At 38.2% G+C, this 23,737-nt stretch overlaps 1 protein-coding gene across 11 annotated transcripts in view; it reads right to left on the bottom strand.

The window, feature by feature from the left end:
• ACACA (acetyl-CoA carboxylase alpha) overlaps window positions 1-23,737 on the bottom strand; it is a 321,203-nt gene that overhangs the window by 105,395 nt on the left and 192,071 nt on the right. For 10 of the 11 annotated variants that reach the window (XM_049859442.1, XM_049859441.1, XM_049859447.1 and 7 more), the window contains 10 exons: window positions 23,494-23,517; window positions 20,759-20,902; window positions 19,897-19,993; window positions 18,900-19,007; window positions 13,610-13,666; window positions 13,134-13,178; window positions 6,701-6,742; window positions 5,295-5,510; window positions 4,401-4,556; window positions 2,401-2,604 (listed from right to left, as the gene is read on the bottom strand). In XM_049859442.1, the coding sequence (XP_049715399.1) occupies window positions 2,401-2,604; window positions 4,401-4,556; window positions 5,295-5,510; window positions 6,701-6,742; window positions 13,134-13,178; window positions 13,610-13,666; window positions 18,900-19,007; window positions 19,897-19,993; window positions 20,759-20,902; window positions 23,494-23,517 (1,093 nt within the window). The remainder of the gene's footprint in view (window positions 1-2,400; window positions 2,605-4,400; window positions 4,557-5,294; window positions 5,511-6,700; window positions 6,743-13,133; window positions 13,179-13,609; window positions 13,667-18,899; window positions 19,008-19,896; window positions 19,994-20,758; window positions 20,903-23,493; window positions 23,518-23,737) is intronic. The other variant, XM_049859440.1, reaches the window with a different exon arrangement.

Genomic DNA, 23,737 nt, shown 5'->3' with positions numbered 1-23,737 from the left:
CCAGACAGAAAATAGTACATATTGTCTGATTTCATTTATGTGAAATTCTATGCGATGACAGAAAAAATTAATCTACAGTGACAGAAAGCAAATAACTAGTTGCCTGGGGCTGGGATTGGTGCCTCTATCTTTCACTGCGAAGTGGAATGAGAGAACTTTTTGGGGGAACAAATATGTTGTCTATCAGGATTATGATGGTGATTATATACATGGGTGTATACAACTGTCAGAATGTACTGAACCATACAGATAAAATGGATGTATGTTACTATATGCAAATAATTATCTCAATAAAAGTGATTTAAAATGTATATCTTCCCCACAACACATCGGAAGTCAATTCACTTAAGTAATGGATTAGCCAATCTCTTCTCTGCACTTTGACTGCCTGACATCAGTGTTTGTTACATCCATTACCACCAAGACTACAGGAGGAAAATGAAAAGTTCCATCAAAAAGGCTTCTCTTTTGGAAAACAACCACTGATCCCTTATAGTTCTGTGCTTATTTCATGATAGCACTTACCATACCATAAAGACTATCTACCTGTCTTCTCCCATTGTGATGTAAATTTCTTGATGAAAGAGATTGTTTCTGACATCTATAGTGCCTGACACGTTACAGGTGTTCAATAAATGTTGAATTAAGAAACAAATGACATACATGGTTCTATATTATCTCAAACTCATGTAACAATTCACTCAAGTAAAGGTGAAAAACAAGTTGGTGATGAGCCCAAGTAAGCATTAGGAGCACCACAGCTGTGTTGGGAGGCTGCTCCTTTTGTCAGTTCCCTCCTCTAGTCATGGGCTCACAAGTTAGTTCATCTGCAGCACTGGCTCTAAAGAGCCTGAGGGAGACCTCTTCCTTCAGGGCTTCCTAAATATGAAGGACCCATGGTAAAAGAAGTTTCCCCTTAAGTTGAGGTGACTCAGCCACTCATTCAGATATCTATTGAGTGTATATTTTGTGCCAGGCACTTTTCATGCCCCTGTGATACCACTAGCCAGCTTGAGGGAAATCTGAGAGCTTTCTAATAAAAGAAAACAAATAGTTATGAAGAACAACCATATTTATCAAAAACATTAAAATCTCAAGTGGCCATCTTATTTTTCACACAAATAGACCTGTCTTGAAGCCATTGTAGAAGTTAATTAAAAACATACCTGCCCATGGAAAGCTTTGACTGAAAATGTCTTTAAGGTTGTCTTGGAAAACATCAAATACAGCAAAAATTATTGAAAACTCTGTCTCTTGCTCACCCATCATGCTCTTGCACTCTCTCTCTAACTGTTCACTTCTCATGAGATAGATTTCTCCAGCCATCTAACTGGGAATCGAAGCGCAAAATGAAAGGTCACTCTGATAACTGTCTAAACTCAGATTTTTAAAATTCATCTTCAAAAGACTGGGAAAAAATATCTTTGCCTACCTGTGTTCATAGATTTAAAAGGACAGATAAAAAAAAGAAACACATAAGGTGTTCCTGGCACCCATACAAAAAGCCTTCTTTATACATACTGGAGCAAGTGTGACCTTTAATCAGAAGGAATGCACTTCCCAAGTTCAAGCCAAAGACCTAAAATATCAGTTCTTAAGAAGACATGAGCAATGGTGAACCAACCTAAATCTAGTAGCACAGAAAATAAACCAAATATTTAGAAATGAAGGTGGCAAAACAGATTAAAATGAATTCTCTGTTATCACAGAATCAATCTACGGAAAGACTCACTTTCTTTCCATTTTCATATTGTCATTTTTCTACCTGAAAAAATGGGTTACAGTTTGCCACTTAGCCCTTTTGTAGATATATATAACAACTGAACTTTGAAGGAAAGGTGATAATCTTTGAAGAAACTTTGGTGAACTCTTTGGAAAAGTACAAACAGATTAACATAATGGGTAAATATGATAAAGTCACTGATATTGCACTAGCTATTATGCTATGTTGAAATTTCCCTTCTTTAAGACACAAGTGGGCAGCATATTCCAACAATCCTCTTTTCCTTACTTGCCAAAGAGTGGTCTATCTAGGCTGAAAACAGAAGAAGGACAAATCACACCAGAGGAGACTAGAATGCTGAAATGGCCTAAGAGCCCTCTTAAAGAGCTCTAATTTGCAGAAATACCTCTGGAGTCAGGTTCACGTGGCATCTGTCAAGTACTCACCAATATGTGACAAAAGGTTGAGGGTTTTATAAGGTTCATGATCAAGAACATAGGCACATCTTCTAGGCAAATGAAAAGTTTTCCAAATTCATACAACCATCTAAGCTGAGAAAGGATAACCCCACTAGATGAATCAATGGGATTTGCAAGTTTGAGCCTTCCACAACAAGGATAAACGGCTTAGTTGTGGGACCAAATCAGAACTCTGAGGAGCCTGCTTGACTACCATACCTGTGCTGTCCTGGAGTCAGTCACTTCCTTGTATAGGCTGATGTCCAAGTAATAGCCAGACTCGTTTGTCAGGAAGAGGCGGATGGGAATTGCTTTTCCGGTTGGTGTCAGGCGAATGTTGATTTTCAGTTCTGCCTGGAGGACGCGCAATTTCCACAGACGACTTCCATAGCGCATTACCATGCTCCGCACAGATTCCTCAATCTGACACAAACATATCACCAAGCACAAAACTTAAATACCCTGTAACAAGGACCTGTTTCAGGACTGCCCATCTTCGGAAAAAGATGCAGGTTTCTGGAAATGTGTCCTACATACAGTCCTTACAAAAAGCGGTCAGCTAGTTTCTCCCCAATCTTACTCTTGCTTGGAACAAGTCAGGGATGATTTCATGCCGACCTGGCATTTGAGAGGTTTTCGCTGGCTCACAACACCCAAATCTGTACAACTCCTTCCCCTTTTTCCAATTAAATTCATACCTGGTTTATATCAAAGCTCTGTACTATCTAAAATTATAAGCCAGGGGATTTAAGAGAAAGTCCCAAGTAAGAATAAAATCTCTAGTTAAGCAGCTATTAAGTAGCATTTATATGCATGGTAACTATGTTTCATTGCACTTACAGGACCCTACGTCAACATAGCAATTACCACTATGAGTTTTTTTTTCCATACAATTTTATTAAACTTTATAATATATGCCTCTTGGTAAATTGCACAAATTAAAGAAAGGCAATTTGTAGGTGCTGCTAGAAAGTTCTCTTTAAAGAGAGTCTGAAGCTTGGTCTTTGCCAAGTCCAACTGAGATTTAGGTAGTTTCTCTAAGCTTTATACCAAGGCAGCTTAGCGCCCCTAGTTTTCAGGGTTAAGACAGTTACTTTAACTGGCTTTACACGTCATTTCTCCTTACTGACATACTAAAGGGAAACTTTTCCCCCCAGTACAGCTGCAGGTAGCTAGGGTGCACACCCAGCCACAGCCACTGCCGCTGAGTCGATTCCGACTCACAGCGACCCTGTAGGACAGAGTAGAACTAACTGCCCCACAGAGTTTCCAAGGAGCGCCTGGCGGATCTGAACTGCAGACATCTTGGTTAGCAGCCACAGCACTTAACCACTACGCCACCAGGGTGTCCGCTAGGGCATACAACTCAAAATTAATGTTTTCTTACATGAAATCTCTTCCTAAAATGCTTTCTTACCAAAATTCAAAAAGCCCAAGTCCGTGCCTACAACTGATTTTGAGAAAGGGGCTGCTGGTCCTTCTACCCCAAACGCCACAATATTACAGAGAAAAGTTAAGAGTGAGCAGGAGCAGAAAGCGGCCTGCCTTCCTTACGCCTGGATGTAACCGTCAAGTGCAGAAACACCTTGTTTCCTTCCTTAAATTATAGGGAATGCATTTTAGAATAGAACCTCAGTGAAGAAAACACACGTAATACATGTGAAATTCCTTATCAAACACATGCTCTATGAAAAAATACTACCGAGAAATAAGTTAGGCACGCTGGAAAGGTGCATTACCCTGCTAAGGTCACCAGGTAAGTAATATTTAGCTTACAGAAGCAGTAGTTTACTCAGTGGTACTCATATAGACTGTAGAGTTCATGCGATTTTGCCAAAATGTCCAAAAACAACAAAATAAATATTCTAGATGAGAAATCCTAGGGAATCATATAAAATAGGACCCCTATCAAGGCAAATATCATAAAACAGGCACCAATCGGGAAGAGAAAGAGTTTGTATGTTTTTGCACTGCTTATAAATGACTAGCATGGTATCATCGTACCACCTTCAGCTTTCAGCTCTGCTCTCAATGGCTGTACCAAATTTTCTACACCATCCCAGAAACCCAGTCTTACAGGCATTCTGTAAACTTCAAAGATTAAGGACTCAACCAGCTCAACAGGTGTACCTGTTTCTGAGCCCAAGTGAGAATAAATATGAATGAACCTCTCTGCTTGTGCTTGCTAGTGCTGGGAGAAAAGCTGAGGAGAAATGTACCTTTGATGGGTCCATGATGACTGTGGGCACAAAGTTGAGGAAGATGTGGTTACAGTCAGTACGGACATTTGTATTGTTAAAAGCCACTTCCAACTCATCCATGGCTTCCAGGAGCAGCCGCTCCCCTTCGTTTTGTAGATATTCAAAAGAAGCTTCCTGTGCAGGAAGAAGGTCACCATCAACATTAATGTGTTTTAAAAGAGGCAATAAAGAATAGTTGTTATAATTACTCAAACAGTAGTATGTCATAAATCATAATGCACCGGGAGAAAATGTTATCTACCCTTTTCCCTAGAGTCATACACAGTCAGCCCAATGACCACAGGTAGCAGGGGCAGGCAGGGTTCAGAAAGAGTCCCTGTCAGTCCTTTCTGCCACCTCTCAGTGTATCATTTCAACAGGTGGAGATGCTGAACATTCCCAAAGCTGTAGCCCCAATATGATTATATATTTCCCATATGCCAAACAGAACTAAACCTGTTTAGGAAGGGAAAGCTGAAAAAAGGTTATGGTTATGGGATGGAGTAATAACTAACACACCAGTAAGTGCCTTGCTATATACAGACACTGCCCATACCTCTGGACAGGTTTACACAGGGGTCCTCCATCATCACCCAACTCTAACTGATTTTTCTGTTAGTATGCTGTTCCTCTTCTCAAGTGGGTACTATTATGATTCCATTACCAAGAAAAATCAAATTAAAAGGAGGCAAAAAACCACTTTATTATACGGAATATTTATTTTGCGAGAGAAATGACTTCCAGACATCTCCTGGTTATTGGAGAGTAGAATACAAGAGCCTTGACTTAAAAAATAAAAACATGATTTTGAACCATGCCTGTTTTTCTGTCCCTTCTCACAGGAATAACTCTACACTAAAATACAACACCCACCTTGGTGACCAGGTCAGAATGTCTGATGATTGCCCGCACAAAGAACCTATAGTCTGTCACTTCTGTGCCCACTTCCACCTTGGCTGCCCCAAGATACAGGTGCATCTTGTGATTAGCACACGGGATGGCAGTGAGGTCAAAATTTCTCATCCGGTTCAGTTCCAACTGAAAAGCCAGGGCAGGCTCCAGGTGACGATATATACGATCCTCTTCAAACTGAGCACAAGAATGGGATAAAAAAAACAGCTCACGACAGGCAGTTACAAAATTATATTATGAATGCATATGTAAAAGAGATGCTTGAAAACAGAAATGATGTGCTAATGAGGAACAAAAATGAGCTACAGCTATAGCTTACATAAGATTACGTACTAAAGCATCTATTTACTTCCCAAGCTTTCATCGTTTATGCTTTTACGAGTAGTGATGCTCTCCATTAAAAACCAAAGAATCAAAACAGCAAAACAAAAAGAAAACCTTTCTCAATTCCTTCAGAAATCTTGCTGCACGTAAATGTTTTTATAATTCATCTTTGACATTTATCCACAGGCTGGTTCACATTAATATTTACTTCACATGTCAGTGTTTGGCCTACCCAACTAGTCTAAAACATTTAACGGCAGGGCCCATGTCTTATACTCCAATCATTTCTGGCACAATAAGAAGGACATAGTAAATATTCAACAAATAAACATATATATGCATTTTAAAGAGATACTTGGTTTTGGAACATACTGTATCTATAGCTGTATAACTAATTATGTATCCTTTTAAAAAGTTGTATTACTACATTCACTGTATGTTTTGTCAGCATACACTTCAACTGAGTGAACAGAGAGAGAACACCAAAAATGTAAGTTGGTAACAGGAAGAAACCAACATGGTTTGAAATTATTTACTTTAATTGAAAAACATATGCACACAAACAAGAATTGATTATAAATGAACTATCTGTAGGTGGCAAGAACAGTCCTACTAAAAAAAAAAAAATAGGTAAAAACAAAAAATGAACCCATTGCTGTCGACTTGATTCCGACTCACAGCAACCCTATAGGACAGGGTAGAACTGCCCCATAGGGTTTCCAAGGAGCAGCTAGTGGATTTGAACTGCCAACCTTTTGGTTAACAGGTAGTAGCCCTTTAATATCACATCATTAGGATCATTCTAAATAGGGATGATTTTGAAATTTATCGCCTTCTTTGGGTTGTTTAACACATTGACTCTTTCCTAAACCAAACTCTTTCAGAAGGAAGTCTTCTCTAGTTCCAAGACACATGTAAGGCAAAGGGAAGCACAAGTTCAGTTAGAGAAAGGAGATGGGTATGATAGCATATGGCAAAGATAAGCCACTCTTGGCCTTTATTAAAAAAAAAAAAAAAAAAAAGAGGAAGGAATCAGTCCTTACCTTATCCCTTGCACGGAATGTGAAAAATTTAGGGAATTCTCTCTGTGTGGAAGAAGGAGGGAGAATGTGTCAGCCTTTCATAGATACGGCTCTTTGGGGTAAACAGTATAGAGGCAGTCAAGCATGTAGAAGACAGTGTCTTAGAAAACATGCTACTTACTTAAGCTTAGTCCAGGGAATATGAACGATCCTTTGGTTAATGACCCCACTTCCGAATTTAAGAATCACCACACTATTAATCTAATTTCAGTATCTACCCTCTCCTAGGGGGGAAAATTGGTATTTTTGTCATCTTCCAAGTGAAAAAAATCTCGTAGGTGCTGCTCTTGGCACAATCTGGCAAATAAAACCAATACACCCTTATGCTGCAGTCACTCCAATCGTAGTTACTAAACTGATTTCCCAAGTTTCTCCTAAAAAACTCTTAAAATGTAAACCAGCCAGACAGCATAGAATCCCCAATTCACGTTTTTTTTCACATTCATTTTCAAGTCAATGATTTCAAGGGTTTAAACAATAACATTTCAAGACAAAGAAAAGTACAAGATGCTACTTTGGTCACTACCGTTATATGCATAGAAAAGAATGGGGTGGAACTAGTGAACTTGCAATCATCAGGTCTTACTGCTCTTTTGCAGGGCATTAACAAGAAAGCAACCAATTTACTAGAACCTTATTAATTAACAAAGATGAATTCAATTAGCAGAGTTCATTAGTTTCTGAAATTCAACTTATTAACACCAAATACTCCTGTTTCTCGGATGGGAAGCTCTACATGTAGTGTTGGAATCAAGTCATTATTATTTGCCTCTATAGGAGGTTTCATTAGGCATCTTCTTCATTATGAGAGCAAAATAATCAAATACTTATTGGTGTAAGGCAGAGAGACCAAGACTAGCTGTTTAAATCTTCCTCAAAGAGCTTTAGGAACCACAAAAGGAAGATGGACTGAACACTGCCTAGGTGCCATGCAGCCTGGTGTGCTGTTCCATCAAATGCTCTCAACAACCTTTTGAAATAGGTATTATGACCCCCATTTTACAGATGAAGAGTCAGAATGTGAACATCGGTCTCTCTAATGCCAGAATCAGGCCCTTTTCATCTATATCACTCCACCTCTCAAGTACAGGGTACTACCTTTCTAGTTGTGTTATCATCCAAATTTCTTATTTAAAGGATTTTTCTTTGATGAGAGAAAAATTAGGAACCAAGACTTTAAAGAAAAAAGCAGAAAACTAACAAAGTGAAACTGATGCTGAAAACTTGTTCTTGAATTTATTGAAAATTTCTTGAATATTTTCCACAGGTATTATACCTCACTCTCACCTTAACCAAAGCTTACCTGGTTAATAAATCATTTTACATTTTCCCTGGCATTTTAACTGTAAAACTGCATTTAACAGGCTCCCAGGAGCCCATTTACCAAGCCTGGGGAAACCCCTTGTCCAGGCTAGGATCTCTGAAAGCCCTTTGAAAGTGGATTTTACACAGGACTGATCTTTTACTGATGGTGTTTTGCTCTAAATTCTGACCCCCACTGAATGATAGTGAAGAACAAGAGGATGGCTTCAAGGTTACACAGAAAGATGTTCAGCTGAATTGTCGGTAAATTTCATGCTCATGGCTTTGTACAGTCTAGTTTTGGCTTTATTCTAGAGAGGTATGGCTTCTGAAAGCATTACCTAAAAAAGTAACACAACAAAAAGAGGAAGGAAAACAAAACCGTTCTATGAAATTCTCTGAAATAAAAGTCAAGGAAAGTGATAATACAAATTTTAAGCACACACTCTTCTATTCTGTCATAGTTATTAATTAGCTAGCTAGTTAATTAAAATATTTAGTATGCTATTTATTCAAGTCCAGATATTTATAGATCAAAAATCATTTTCCTTCAAAAAATAAAAATAACCAAAAAAAAAAAAAACAACCTTTTTTGCTACACCAATTAAGAAAATTTGTAGTAATTAAAGGCCATGAAAAGCAAACTTGAATGGAAACACTTTTATTACAAATAGTGAAAGAGATTGACTAATTCTTGGCTACTCACTAAAAGTTGGCAGAGGTGGGAAATGACTACCAGTCAGAAAAACCACTTCCATTAAGGTTATTGAGGAAAAAAATGTCATGAGATAATATAAACAAACTTCTTGGAAAAAAATTTCTGAGTAAATTTTCAGCCCTACAGCAAAATCCTCAATTTAAGTATGGCACATTCAGGACAGGATGCAATAATAAAGTAGCACTGCCAAGCAATTCTTCAAGAGATCTGGAAGTCTGAAGACTTTTTTAGAAAAATCTATTCAATAACACTGCTTTCGGCACTCAAAAACCACAGAAACAGATCCTAAAGATAGGAAAGAAAAAATCCAAAAGTCTCTGATTGTATAGTTTTAGTAAATTCTCTCATCCCGCTTCATCCTCATACCGCAATTTTTCCACTAACAGCATTCATGCTTATTCCATCACTAATGTAATTGCTTTCCAGGCATTCTACTAGTGTTATGGGCAAATATCATAATTGAATGTACACAAAGAAAAACACTCTGAGTGTTCTGGTACCAAAAAACAAAAGAATGCAACATTTCTCAGGAAGAAATTATACTCCTGCTGTGTTCTAATCAGCCAACCGTCATCAAGACAATCAAAATAATTTGCCTAAATTAGCCAATCAAGACACCCTGCAAATCAGAGAATGTGAAAACCTGCAACAGAAAACCTCATAGCTGATTATGATACTAATAATCGTGTTAAAAACCTAATGAGATGAAGAAATTGGAAGCTTGCTGGTGCAATTCTCTTTTACCTCAACATGCTGAGAACTAATTATATAGACTGTAATTAAAACAAAAATCCAAACCAAACCTTCTGAAAAAGTAATAGCTGGTCCACTAGCAAACAGAACTACTTAAAAAAAGAAAAGAAATGAACTACTAACTACGATAACTGTTTATGACGGTGGGCTCTTCCTTTGAGGCCCAAATTTAAAAACAAATAAAAAAATTAATTTTAAAGTAGGAGTCACTTACTTAACAATCAGTAAAACTACAATTACCTCTTGGGTGATTTATAGCAGAATTTTAAAATCTCATGAAGTCTTATAAGCAAGAAACAAAGGAAACATTTTAACAGATGCAAAACTGATAAAGAATCTTATCACAGTTTTTGGGCCTAATGCCTTTGTTTAGGTGGCAAAAGATATGAAAAAATCCTGAAAATATGCATTTTGGTATCCTTAATAAAGCTTAGTCGAAAAAATATGGAAAGCTTCAAAAAGAATACTTGTATTTTGTTAGACAGTACATTCTGCTGTACTTTTTGGCATTCCCAGACCTGAAATGTGAAATAGAGACAAAAAAACCAAACCCACTGCCATCACAGGGACCCCCTAGGACAGAACAGAACTGCCCCACAGGGCTTCCAAGCCTGTAATCTTTATGGAAGCTGGCTGCCACATCTTTCTCCTGTGAAGCAGCTGGTGGACTTGAACTACAGACCTTTCGGTTAGCAGCTGAGCAAGTGCTTAACCACTGCACCACCAGGGCCCCTTTATACTATAGAAAGTTGTAGAACTGCAGCTTAAATAACTTTAGAAATTCAAGGAGGCTCTTCTACTTTCAAGGCTTCAATTTTTTTTTTTTTAATACGATTAAGATAGTAGACTTGTTTTTCCTCAAACTTTCCATTTTAAATATCAATGTTAAGCAGTTATTCAAGTCCCATTATGGGTACTTGATTTAATTAGATGGTTATGAAAATAGGCTTGACACTAAGTCTCTTTAACGCCGGTGAATACTGCCAGCTCAGAAGAGCAGTCTCCATTAGAGTGAACAAACTACAGCAGTGGTAGACATTCCTGTGACACATCTCTGGGGACTATGGCGGTTAAACAACAAAGTTTAGAAAATGATTATACCCTCAATGGCATCTGAAAAAACACCTAATAACATACAGACTTTGTTGGAACCTCTACTACTTTGGCCCTCGCTTGCCTTGCTCTGGTTCTGTGGCTTGCTGCTGAGGCAGTCCGAAAGATTGTCTGAAGACTATGTAACAGTACAGCTGCTTCATTCCCCACCAGCCAATGTTATTCTTGAGCCAGTCTTGGTAACCTTCCTCCTCTCCTTGCCCCCTCATGTGCACAGTCTCTCTTTTATTCAATAATATAGGGATTTCACAGTGTAGACCAGGGAAGGCTGCATACATCACAGTGGATTACCAAGAAGCCAGAGCGATCAAGGGATTCATCTCTAACACTCCCAGAAAGCATCCTCTTTTTCCACTACACTAACTAAGGGGCAAGCACACATCAGATGACATGACAGAGGCTAAGCATCCTTCATGAATGCCAAGCTACCACCAGCAGAGGCACTCACAGCAGCGCCATGGCAGTGAGCCCCGGATTTGTACAACTCCTGCCAAGGCTTCTGGGCTATTGTAGATCCTGACTGGAGTTCAGTAATAGTTGCCCTGGCCCCTTGCATAACCACTAATCATTTCTAAGGGGCCTAAAATAAAAACACTCCACCTCCTCTGTCCTTCAATTCTTCAAAGCAAATCAGTTCACAACTAAATATCCTCTATGTCTGAAGTGGCTTTTCCTATACATGACAAATCAAACCACTTGATTATTTAACTGATTTCTCATTTGATGCCACTATAAATAGGAACTGGACAATGATTCCCAGGGAAGAATCCCTGCTGGGCTCACTTTCGAGCAGATTTTGCCTATATGTGTCTCTATTTAACCTAAATCAGTGATGTTGGGAAAGCAGGGAGAGAAAATGTTTTAAAGCTGTTAGATATGCTCTAGGACATGACATAGATTCACAAAGAAAGCATTTTTTTGTTACATATTTTACACTTAAAAGTAATGTCAGTGAGAACTACTGTCAACTGGCTTTTAAAATATTTTAGTGGAGAGTTTTAATTCATTATGGAATGAATTTATCACAGGAAACCAGTTAGCATGCTACAGATGTAAAGACTCTGTCTGAGCCATAAGGAAAAAGAAAAACAATTTTACCAATTCAGTATTTTTCCCTAGAATAATATGACTATATTCCAAAGTCAGTGAGATAAGAAAAATCAAGTTAACACTTAAGATTCTTGCCCGACATTCTTTCCAAAGCCAGGGCCTGGCTCTAGTATGTCTACCTTAGTTCTGACCAGCATCTACTGGCCACAGTATTTATTCATAGGCTTTCATATTCTACCCCCAAGTAACAATTTTATTCTCTAAGCTCCTGATTTTTCTTCTTAAAGCCCAGGGGTTCTTTTTAAGCTCCTCATACTTCTCCACTGTCCCCAGTTTCCTATTTAAAGTTATTGATCGATATATATCTGCACTCTGCTTGGTTTCCTGACATCAATAACACAGGCAAGTTGTGTAGTCCATAACATTTCCTGAAGCATTTCAGAAAATCTTAGTTCTTTAGCTTGCAGGTAGGTTCTCTTGTTTCTTTATAGACTAGCCCAATAAGGTGAACAGTGAGAGAGAAAACAAAACGTCATGCGCTAGAGACCTAATAAACAAAAGTGCAATAAAAGTAATCACAGGTAGGTCCTTGAATTTAGAAAGTCCTTTCCAGAATCTGAAATGCTATCTTCATTAATGCAAATGAATAGGGCTTGAAAACGAAATTATCCTAATTGCTAACATAAAAATAAATAAATAAATAAAATTCCTATCAGGAAAAGTAAAACTTCATAATATCTTCTGGAATCTTATTTAAGTACATTAGGATCACTTTTTAAAGAGATACTGTGGCTACAATCAGCCATTTTAGAGAACGAGAAATTTACTGCAAACTGGACTTTTAACCCCACTGCCAAATCTCTTTTCAATAAAAATTTTACCCCATAAATATTAACAGTTAATTCAGTTAAATGGGAAAACAAGCAAATTACTGTTTAATTTTTATCTCCTGCTCTTAGAATTAACATAATTAATATAACAAGGGGATTAAAAAAAAGAAACCCCACTAACTTAGCTCTGCTAAGGCATTTTAAATAATAAATCATTTTTCTTCTGAATTAAAAATTTGCAATAATAGAACTTGAATCCATCTTTGGTGGAAGCCAAGACCCCAAAGTGCAAGTGGCAGTTCTTGATTACTGACTCACTGTATGCATCAAAGAAATTACCAGTTAGCTCCTGCTTCTACCTTAGTCATCTGGATAAATGCATATGCTCATTCTTAGCTATTTCTCAGAAATACACTGAGAATTCATTACAGAAAAACAAAACCAAAAACACCTTTAGTTGGAATACTCAACAGAAGAACTGAATATTCACTATAATACTTTCTAAAAGGAGAGGAACCAAACGTCACTCCAGCCTTTTTAAATGACTCACACGTATTCTATGTTTAAATAATCAATGGCATACAAATAAAACAGTAAGTAATCTTTTGTTATTGTTCCTTTTACTTACATGAAATCTCTGATCCACCTCACAGTTGACCTGTTTCCTGAAATCCTTTCAAGTGAAAAGCAGAAAGGAAAGGAAAACAGCAGAAGCTGGTGATTAGTAACAAAATTAAAAACGTATTGAGTAAAAGGTGACGAGTTAAACTAATGTTTTTCCTTAATTAAATTTATAGAAAAAGTTAATTCCTTTTAAAAATTCTACAAGTAAGCATATGACTATAATCCCATTTTTTATTTTTAATAGCTCTAGCAAGCAGCACAAGGAGTATTAAACCAAAAAACCAAACCTGCTGCCATCGAGTCAAGTCTGATTCACAGCAGCCTTATAGGACAGGGTAGAACTGCCCCATAGAGTTTCCAAGAAGCGCCTGGTGGATTCGAACTGCTGACCCTTTGGTTAGCAGCCATAGCACTTAACCACTACACCATCAGGGTTTCCACAAGAAGTATTAGAGAGGTACAATTTATATGCCGATATACCTTTTGCGCAACCAGGAATGTAAGGCGCCGGATTCCATGCTCAACCAGGGTAGCTTTCTATGAATAAACATGTAAAACAGAAAATAGATGAGCTCCCCATTCATCCAAAATTTTACCTCATGCAGTCCTCTTAAGTCTCTAAGTAGACCAAGCACCTTTTTTGGAAACCTACGTCTTGGCTCAGTACTTCCAAACTTGCAAATAAACAAATCTTAATCTGCCTCCCGGGACTAAGTCTTACGGAATAGGTTTTATATTGATCTGGACAAAATTGAAAGAGAACTCTGTGGAGGAGAAAGGGTCACATGAGGTCACTTCAGTTCTCTCAGGACTGATTCAGACCAAAGTAGACCTTAACCCAACTTCTGGTTACAGAAATCACACTGGTAGGCGTGTGTCCAAATGTGGAGATTATTAATAGTGATACAGAAGCTACATGCAATCAGGCAGAGGGAAAAGAACTGCCTATAAAAACAGAAAATAAAGGTAGTAAACTGTTATGTGGATGATAAATATTACCTACTATCAGATACAGCATTCCTAGAATTCAACCTAGCAATTCCCGAATTTTTCAATTCTTCTAAAACACTTCCCCTACCTTACAAGACGTGATTAAAAAAAAAAAAAGGTTTTCTTTAAAAATTGTTAAAAGCAAGGCTTGACAGTCTTTTAAATTTAGTGATTTAACTATTCATATCTCCACTTGGAACAAATAAGCAGTGTATCAGACGTCAACAGAGACCAGCAGTTTCAAGACAGCTCCTTATATGAATCTTGGGCCTTTGGACCTAAGCCTTCCTCTATCTTGTTCTGCTCACTTACCTCAAGAGGCAGAGACAAAGAAAGAGATTAATGAATTTAGTAAAAACATTGTTTTTAAAAGTCCCCAACAAAGAGGGACTACATGCCAACAAGCAGAAAGCCAATCACCAGCTGAATGACCTGAAAGAATAAACAAATAGCACAAATAGGGAAAAAAGAATATTTCACAAACTAAATTCACACTTTAGTTGACCACATTCCTTGCTATAACTCTAACCAAGAGATATGTTCCAAAGACAGTTCCTAACAGTTGTAACAATTAAATTAGAAATTTAATTTAATTCTTGGTACAATTTGAATTTTTAAAATTTCAAATTGGCTTCTTATAACTGAGTATGTCCTATTTCTCTATTTCTGCTATGGCATTGCTTAGTAATAAACTTAATTTTATTAACAGCATAAAAAAAGATAACTGGGAAAATTAATTACCTATAAGTAAGCTCTAATAATGAATTCCCAGGTCAAATATAAATAAATTGTGGTTTAACCACATCTTAAGATTATCTGTACGGCCTTAATACTCATTAGTGTAAGTAACCAAGTGTTGCCACTATAATAAGAAAAACTGTGCTGAAAGAAGGGTGTTTCTCAGTCTCTCAGTTTGCCAGGAACAGAAACATTTCTTCTGACACCAACAAAGAATTCCACTACAGACAAGTCCTTCAAAGACAAGCATCAATAGCTATGTTCTGGCAAGGGAAGAAAATAACTTTAATAACGCCATGATTTAAAATCAAAATTGTTATTGCTTTTAAAATTCCACAAGTGGCTGACAATAACAGCAGAGCAACAGGATTCTGATTACATTGTGATAATGTGGGTCTCACAGCGAGTCCACAGCTATCACCCAGCGATTAGGCGTCAGCACCTGGAGAAACTCCATTTACACTGACTGCTTCAATCTCCTCCACAAGTCATTTACAAATATATGATCCTAATTTCTATGAGAGAAAAAAAGACATGCTGGGACTAGAAGATTATTTGGACAATTTGGATCAACCTATTTGATAGTTTAATATGTGCTTTAAAAAAAAAAAACTTTTTCTAAGCTGCTAGGAACATGATCATGAAGTAAAAAAATGAAACTAGTTATTGCTTCAGCTTTTTTAAAATTGCTTTTCCTTCCTTTTCTTTCTTTCCTTTTTCAAAACAAAACCTTAAAACCAAACATGCTGTGGCTGAGTTGATCCCGACTCATAGGGACCCTCTAGGACTGAGTAGAACTGCCCCACAGGGTCTCCAAGGAGTGGCTGGTGGATTTGAACTGCTGACCTTTAGGTTAGCAGCCGTAGCTCTTAACCACTATGCCACCAGGGCTCCTTTTTCAAAACAAGGAGACACAAATGACAAATATTCCTGAATAAGCTGATGCAGTTAATTGCTTCTTGTGGCTTAGAGAGTCTACACAGTCTACAAGTACCTCCTGAGTAGCCTTAGGGAAAGACATTGGATTTTTGTGTGCCTCAGTTTACAAGCAGAGTAAAGGAAAAGGGTAATTTATTATCACTCATTAATGCTACAAATATATATAATGAAAATGAAGAAACTGCCTCTTTAAATATATATCTAAATGATATATATTTAGAACTGAGGATGATAAAAAGCCTAAAGTTGACATCAAACTATGAAAAAAAAAATCCAATATGGATAATTGGTGGCTCAAAACCTGGAAAGAAACTTTCATAGATTATTTCAGGAAGCAGCAGCAGCCACCCACGACATTAGGACTCTTCAGCTAAGGTTTCCTGGGTCACTGGGCCTCAGGTTTATTTTATGTGGTCCCAAGTCAAGGCAAGAAGGAAGGTAAATTTCTCTTCTAAAGAAAAATCCCCAGCCATTTCTTCTGCTTGTACCTTTCCCCCTGTTGGCCACTGCAAATCCATAGTCAGTTTAAGTGCTGTGAGGGCATTATGGAGTAATTGCTAGCACTCATCTTAATCACAAAGTTACCATTTTCCCTGGGTGTCTACCATCAGCCTTATATGATGTGAATGTTTATGGTACCAATTATTTATGCCATGGAATAAAATTTTTAAAAAATTATTGAGTTCTTTCTTTATAGTAAGGCAGGAGCCTGGTGGCACAGTGGTTAAGCACCTGGCTGATAACTGAAAGGTCAGTGGTTCAAACCCACTAGTGGGAGAAAGATGTGGCGATCTGCTTCTGTAAAAACCAACCAAACCCACTGCTGTCAAGTCAATTCTGACTCATAGAAACCGTACAGGACAGAGTAGGACTGCCACATAGGGTTTCCAAGGCTGTAATCTTTACAGATACAGGCTGCCATACCTTTCTCCCATGGAGCAGCTGGTAGCTTTGAACCACCAACCTTTCAGTTAGCAGCTGAGTGCTTAACCACTACACCACCAGGGCTCCTTTCTGTAAAGATTACCTTGGAAACTCTATGGGGCGGTTCTACTTTGTCCTATAGGGTTGCTGTGAGTCAGAATCGACTTTACAGCACACAATCATAAAACAACAGGCTAGGTGCTTTCCATTCAAAGAAAAGACATAGATCCTGCTGTTAGGGCAGTAAGAGAGGTGCTTTTAAAAAAAACAAACCAAACCTGTTGCCGTTGAGTGGATGCAGACTTATAGCGACCCTAAAGGACAGAGTAAAACTGCCTCAAAGAGTTTCCAAGGAGCGCCTGGTGGATTCAAACTGCCGGCCTTTTGGTTAGCAGCCATAGTACTTAACCACTATACCACCAGGGTTTCCTGAGAGAGAGGTGCTTTGGCATCCTTCATATTTCACAGTGAAATGTAATTGTAGACTATCGTTTTATGGCTCAGTGGTTAAGAGCTTGGCTGTTAATCAAAAGCTTGGCAGTTCAAATCCACCAGCCACTCCTTAGAAACCCTATGGGGCAGTTCTATTCTGTCCTATAGGATTACTACGAGTTGGAATTGACTCAACAGCAATGAGTTTGTCCCAACTACACTATAAACATCGTCAAGGCTAAGAATGTGTCACTGACTCAAGCCCCTAGATCTGTACCCCTCAGAGCTGATGTCAAAAGCCTTAAACTCTAGTCTCTGCTCTATGATCTACTGGCTGGTGACTAAGGGTCCTTGATCCCTCTGAGCTTAAGCTCTTCCCCTTGTGTAAACTTGGAATACAGTGGTTAAGAGCTATGGGTGCTAACCAAAAGGTTGGCAGTTTGAATTCACCAGATGCTCCCTGCAAACTCTATGGGGCAGTTCTACTCTGCCCTATAGAGTTGCTGTGAGTCGGAATTGACTCAACGGCAATGGGTTTGGGATGTGGTAAGGTGCAAATAAAAAAATCTCCATGGAAGTTCTTTATAAATCAAGAATGTTATTATGTAGCACTTTTATAAATATATGCTGACTGATTAGGAATTCAAGGGAAAATAAGACATTTTAGTTAGGGCTAGAGAAGTCGTTAAGATAAGCAGGGCTTAGAAAAAAAGACGAAAACATTCCAGGTCAGAGGAAGTAGAAGTGAGGAAATAAACAAGGTACACGAGACAAGGAAGACCTAAGTCTTCCCACGGAACAATAAAGGCTAGGTTATGGTGGCCTGTTAAATTTTAAGTTAAGGTGGTATCCTGAAAGTAAGAGAGAATCCTTAGTGGGAGAATAACACAGTAAGGGGGCATTTTGGCCATTTAATCTTGTGGTGGTGAGCAGGATGGAACTGTCTGGAGGGAGAGAGTAAAGGAAGATAGATGGACCAAAAATAAATCTGTTGCAGTGTCTCAGGTGTGAGTAGTAAGGGTTTAGGCTAGAGAGATGGCGGTAGAAATTAAAAAACTGAAAACAAGAAAAGAGAGAAAGGGTAAGAGACACTGCAAAGAAAAAACAGAGCTTGGTGACTGACCAGATACAAATAAACGTGTATAGATGGTAGAGGAGTAGAATAAGGGAATGGCAAGGAAAGAAAACTGTCAACGATTTCTTAATGATTGGGGGTAATGGTTTTGGTTGTTTTTTTTTTTCTTTCGAGGGGTGTGGCGGGGAGAAGAAATGAAGGAAAATGATGGGAATTTACATTTAGATTATGGAGTTTGATGTCAGTGAGCTATCCAAGTGACATAAAATTGAGAGAGGATGAAAATATAATTGATATTTTTTCAAGGAAGGAGGGAGGAGGACATAGAAGTGACCTGAGAGGAGTTTGGGCTTAGACATGTAGAGTTTGATGTTACCAAAGGAAAATATTCACCAAGAGACTGTAAGTTCAAAGATTGGAGCTCTAGGAAAGATTTAAGAACACAATTTCCCTAAGAACATTTTAAGTATTTGAGGTCTTTATTTCTTGACAGAAAACGATATTCAATATTATTAAATTACTTTGGAATTCTATTCTTACATGTAGAACTATATAAAAGACATAGCAATTAGCAGTGATAGACCTTATAAGTAGCAACTGATAAAAGGATAAATATGATACACACCTAGCAGAAAGGGGCCATCACCAGTTTCCACCCAATCTAGGACTTACATTTTGCTGGGTAAACTCTCTGAACATAGCTGCCAGTCTGTCATCCTCAATATCACAGTCAGTCTTGATAGCTACATTCAGAATGTGAATTGGCTCTTCCCTGGGGACCTGTAACCCAAGAGAGTATGAGGCCGGCTAATACAGAAGCAGGGAAAAGTTACAGTACTTGGTAAAACACCTGAAAAAGAGGTACATACCATGTAGTGTTTCGGGTTACCCACTAGTAGGAATAAACAAATTGAAACCACCTCCCAATAACTACAACAGAAATTAAATAAAGTAACTTTTAAAAGGCAACAAAGGCATTTGCCAGAGGTGGCCCCAAATCTAGACTTGACATGAAATTGTAGATCACTATGTCCTTGCTTTTTCACCAAAAAATGATAGTGAAACCATTTGCCACATCTCCCTTCACAGAAAGTGAAAAAAAATAATTGAAAGTAGCCACCTGAACATATTCTACATAGCATATTTCCTTTTAATTTATCAAACAATGGAAATATCAAGCCACAGGGAAAATAATCTAGTAAGGAAAGAACAGGACAATTTGTTTACTGAGAAATGAGAAGGAGGGATTTAATAAAAGGACAAAGTTTTAAACAAAATGCCTGTTTTTTCTGCAATCTAAAGTCCACCATTTCCTGAAGACTATGATAGCACCACTATGCAAAAATATATCAGATCACTGGGTAAGAATTCAAGAACCAAAGCTCAACTCTTAAAAAACAATATTCAGAGACCCAGAGGCAGCTGTAATGGATATACTTAAGCCCATTCAATACTACAGAGTCTAAAATTAATACAATATTTTTTAAGTTAGAATTTATATTCCCCCATTTCTAAAAAATGCTTTGATGAGGCATACAAGTTAAATGATATAAAGTAATAAGAAGACGAATTTTGCCCTACGATGTTCCAAAATCAGAAAGCTAGTAAGTATATAGTATAAATCCCGTATCTGAAGGAACAAACTAGTCTCTTAAAGGGGACACTATACCTTGTCTTCATCATATAGAGATGTGTGACCTGCCTCAGGGAATGTGGGGCTTTGGGGTGGGGAGTCACAGAAGCAGCCCATCACTTCTTCAAAGATCCTGAAAAATATCAGCGAAACACCCACCATGAAAACCCAAGTGGCAGGAAACTAACGCTGCCATTTCCAGCTCTGTCTAAAAGAATAATTTATCCTGCCCTGTGCTCAAAAGCCAACTGAATAGAATCACCACTGGCTAGAGGAGACATGCAAAATTTCACCAAGTGGCAGAAATTAGGAGGATGGATTGTTTAACCTTTAATAACCCATATATATTTTTTCTTTAAAAAAAAAAAATGATTTAAAGCTTTTTTGTTTGTTTTCATATGTAAGATATGAGCACTGCTGTCATCATCAGTCTTAAAGTAACAGAAAGAGACTGGGACTGGAGCAGTGACAGACCAATGTAATTACCCCTCCCCCTAGGGTAATGTATCAGTATACATCAAGAGATAGATGCTGAATGCATTTAATCAAAAGATGTATAGTCTCTAGTGGGGCTTACTCTAGTGTTGTGTTTAATTTCTCCTGACATTTCACTCATCATAGAGCAGACAGCTTCTTCTGTTACCTCCTAAGGAAAAGATGGTTTTCGTTTTTTTTTTTCTGAGTCGGCTCACACTACAGGTAGAGGCTTGTAGAGTCTGAATGAGAGGCAGAAATGGTAGGACACGTGTCTCTCTGAGGGCATATATAGCAAGGGCTACATGTCCTTAACTGGCTCATGGCTACTGTGGGGATCTTTATTTGCTTGAGAAGGCTGAGACCCCAAAACAGAGACACCCATAGCTCCCCTTGTACAAGACACAGTTCCACAGCGTCTTACCTGACAAAATCTTCGAAAGTCCGAAAAGAGACCATTCCACCCATCCGCTGACATGGTGGAGTGAATGAGTTGTCCAAGAGCACATCGCTGACACTAGCTACATGAGTCATGCCATAGTGGTTGAGGTTGGAGGAGAAGGACATTCTAAACGGCAATTGAACCACATTTATTAGACAGGGAGGGCAGGAGCAAGGATTGTAAGAGCAACAATAGGGAAAAGGAGTTAGAAGAAAACTCTGAAGTAGGGTCAGGTTGCAGAGCAGATTTGGTTTTTTACCCACTAAGGCTATCTCAGCTAGATTCATGTTAACCCTTTCATCTGGATTTCCCCATACAAACTATATTTTTGTCATCCCAAAATATCTCCAAATAAAAAACCCAAAGGCTGCCTGGAATTTCACGGCACTTTTAATACAACGGCATTATGCCGTGTCTAATGAATGAGTGGCACATAAGGGGTTAAAAACCATCCTGCATCTTCCCCTTCCCTATAATAACACTCTTTTATTTAAAAGGAAGTAAGCAAGCCAAATGAGTTATAACTATGCAATACTCAAGGAATTTTTCTCTAGAAATTGTAATAGATTAAGTATTCATAGATGTATATATAAAACAGCAACTCGTGTCACTTGGAATGGTTTAGTAAGTAATTATATATACTACATTAAAAAAAACCACTATGGTATAGGAACAAGTCAGTCTGTAAAGGAATTTTATTGAGGTATTATTTTTTCCTTTAATGGGTTGATAGAGATGGTAATTATTAGGATTACAGCTCTCCTCCTTTTTGAGAAAGAAAATTTTCAACCTCGAATTGCAAATTTTCCTTTTTATATTTAAACATTTCTACAACAACATCTACCCTTAATTCCCAGCAAGATGCAAAAGGGCAGAGCATGGGTCTCAAAGTATGTGTAAGCATGACAAACAGGTGCTGAATGGAGATGCTTGAAGTGAACTGAACTGATTTGTTCAATCTGAAAATATAATGAATCTGTTTATTCCTTGATGCACCTCGGCAGTAGGTACTGATAAATAATACTGTAAAGTGTTTCTGATTGCCTAGTCAACCAGGAGAGCCTCTTTGGAAGGACCAAGCTAAAGAATGCCTCCAGGACTTGCCTGACATGTTACCAGCATACTGATCTGAAGCAAGTTCAGAGCAAGGCAATGGCAACTCAACTTTGGGAAGCTGCCCAAAAATCTCCTTGAAGTGCACCACCTGCAGGGTTGCAGGGGGAAGAGAGCTAGCAATGGTGGATTTGAGATCTGGGTACATACTGCACCCTATTGCAAATCGTAATTATAAAACGCAATGGAATTCTTTGTAGGATGTGAGTGCTGCTCACACAGACTATAGAGACTGACACTCAGATTTTTATTCCTTTGGCAAACGAGGACTATGAAAAAGGCACCTCATCTTTTGACAGTACTGGAGAAGAGAAAGGCAGAGTGGAGAGGAAAGTACTGATACCACGAATGAAACAAACAAATGAAGCACACATCAAGCAAGTCTTAACATATGGTGCTCACTAGAAACTGGGATTCGGAGCTGTATTAACTCAGAAATGCTATCATTCTCCTCTTTTCTAGGATCACCAAATATACTTACTAATGGAGCAAGTTTGTGAGACATTATATCAGGAAAGGCAAAAGGGTTCCAGATTAACACTTAAAAGGGAACTCCCTCTGAGTAAGCTAATAGGCTGTGTTTGTGGCAAACATGGGGTTAAGTATCTTTTTCACTAAAATTGAATCCCAGGGGAAACATCTGCTATTCTGTTTCCTTCAGGAGGCTCAAGGGCCAGGACAGCCAAAGGCAAGCAGCAATGGGCCAAGCCCACCCTTTAAGGGCAGATAAAAGGACCAGATAAAAGCATTCCCTTTCCTCTCCCCATCCAAACTGAATTCCAAAAGCTATGATCAGTTTTGATTACCTAATGTTTTAAAGGGAGAGGGCCAAAATAAACACAAGCCTATATAATATTGCAATGTCCAGCTGATGGTCTACAAAGAGCTTAGTACTTGAGCCTTTTGTGGGTTCAGTTCCAATCACAATTGTTATCCTCTCAAACTTGCATGGTGTTGCCTTGCTTGGCTCAGGAGCAGGAGAAACTCAGAATACTAATATATCACTGGCGTGATTTATACTGGCCGAAAACTTCTTCACAGGGTTATATATATATCAAAATTTAAATATACTTTTTCAATATTAATCTTACTATAAAACTTGAAATTTCTTATAACACTTTAGAAAAAAATAGCTAATGAACTGATAAAACATGAAATCAGCTATTTCTGGATTTGCATTCCTCTAAAAGGAGAAGCAAATTAGAGAAACTAAATATTGAAAAAATTATGAACAATTTTCCGTGATAGGATTAACCTTAGGGGTTTCTCCTCTGAAAGCCCCAAACTAGAGACAGAGAATGCAGCAAAAGATGTTTCCAGCAAAGCCGAACATCAGGCAGATGAACCCCCTATCAAATACAGCAAGATGGGAGCTTTTCCAGACTGCGGCTTTTTAGGTATTGCTTTTGAACAACTGAAGAAAAGCTGAAGACATGTTTTGCAAACAGAAAGAATAATGTAGTGTCTTCAAAGGGGAGTTCAGGACTCCCTAGAAGAAGCAACCATATTAGCTTATCAAGGGTAGTGTTATTTCTTCCTGGTTTCACTATTAAAAGTTACAAAAAAGGTAATTTTAGTTGGAAAAGAAACTTAACATACGGTACCTGTTTAGCGTGGGGATGTTCCCTCTGTAATTAAACAACCAGAGTTAGTTACTGATAGGTTAGTGAAAGCCATAATAAAAGAATTGTCAGAGCAGATACAGACCAGTCCTGAGGAGCTCCAGTTTGGCAGCTCTGGCATTCAGCAGACATACTTAAGTGCTCATTACTTTTCAACCCCCGGGGTGCCTCTAAAGAGGCATGCCTCCTGACCTACCTCACCATAGCAGCTGTTGATGGAAAGATT

This window comes from Elephas maximus, chromosome 19 (genome assembly GCF_024166365.1).
Source record: "Elephas maximus indicus isolate mEleMax1 chromosome 19, mEleMax1 primary haplotype, whole genome shotgun sequence".
In the NCBI taxonomy this organism is placed as follows: Eukaryota; Metazoa; Chordata; class Mammalia; order Proboscidea; family Elephantidae; genus Elephas; species Elephas maximus.
This window is presented reverse-complemented; position numbering and strand designations above follow the sequence as displayed.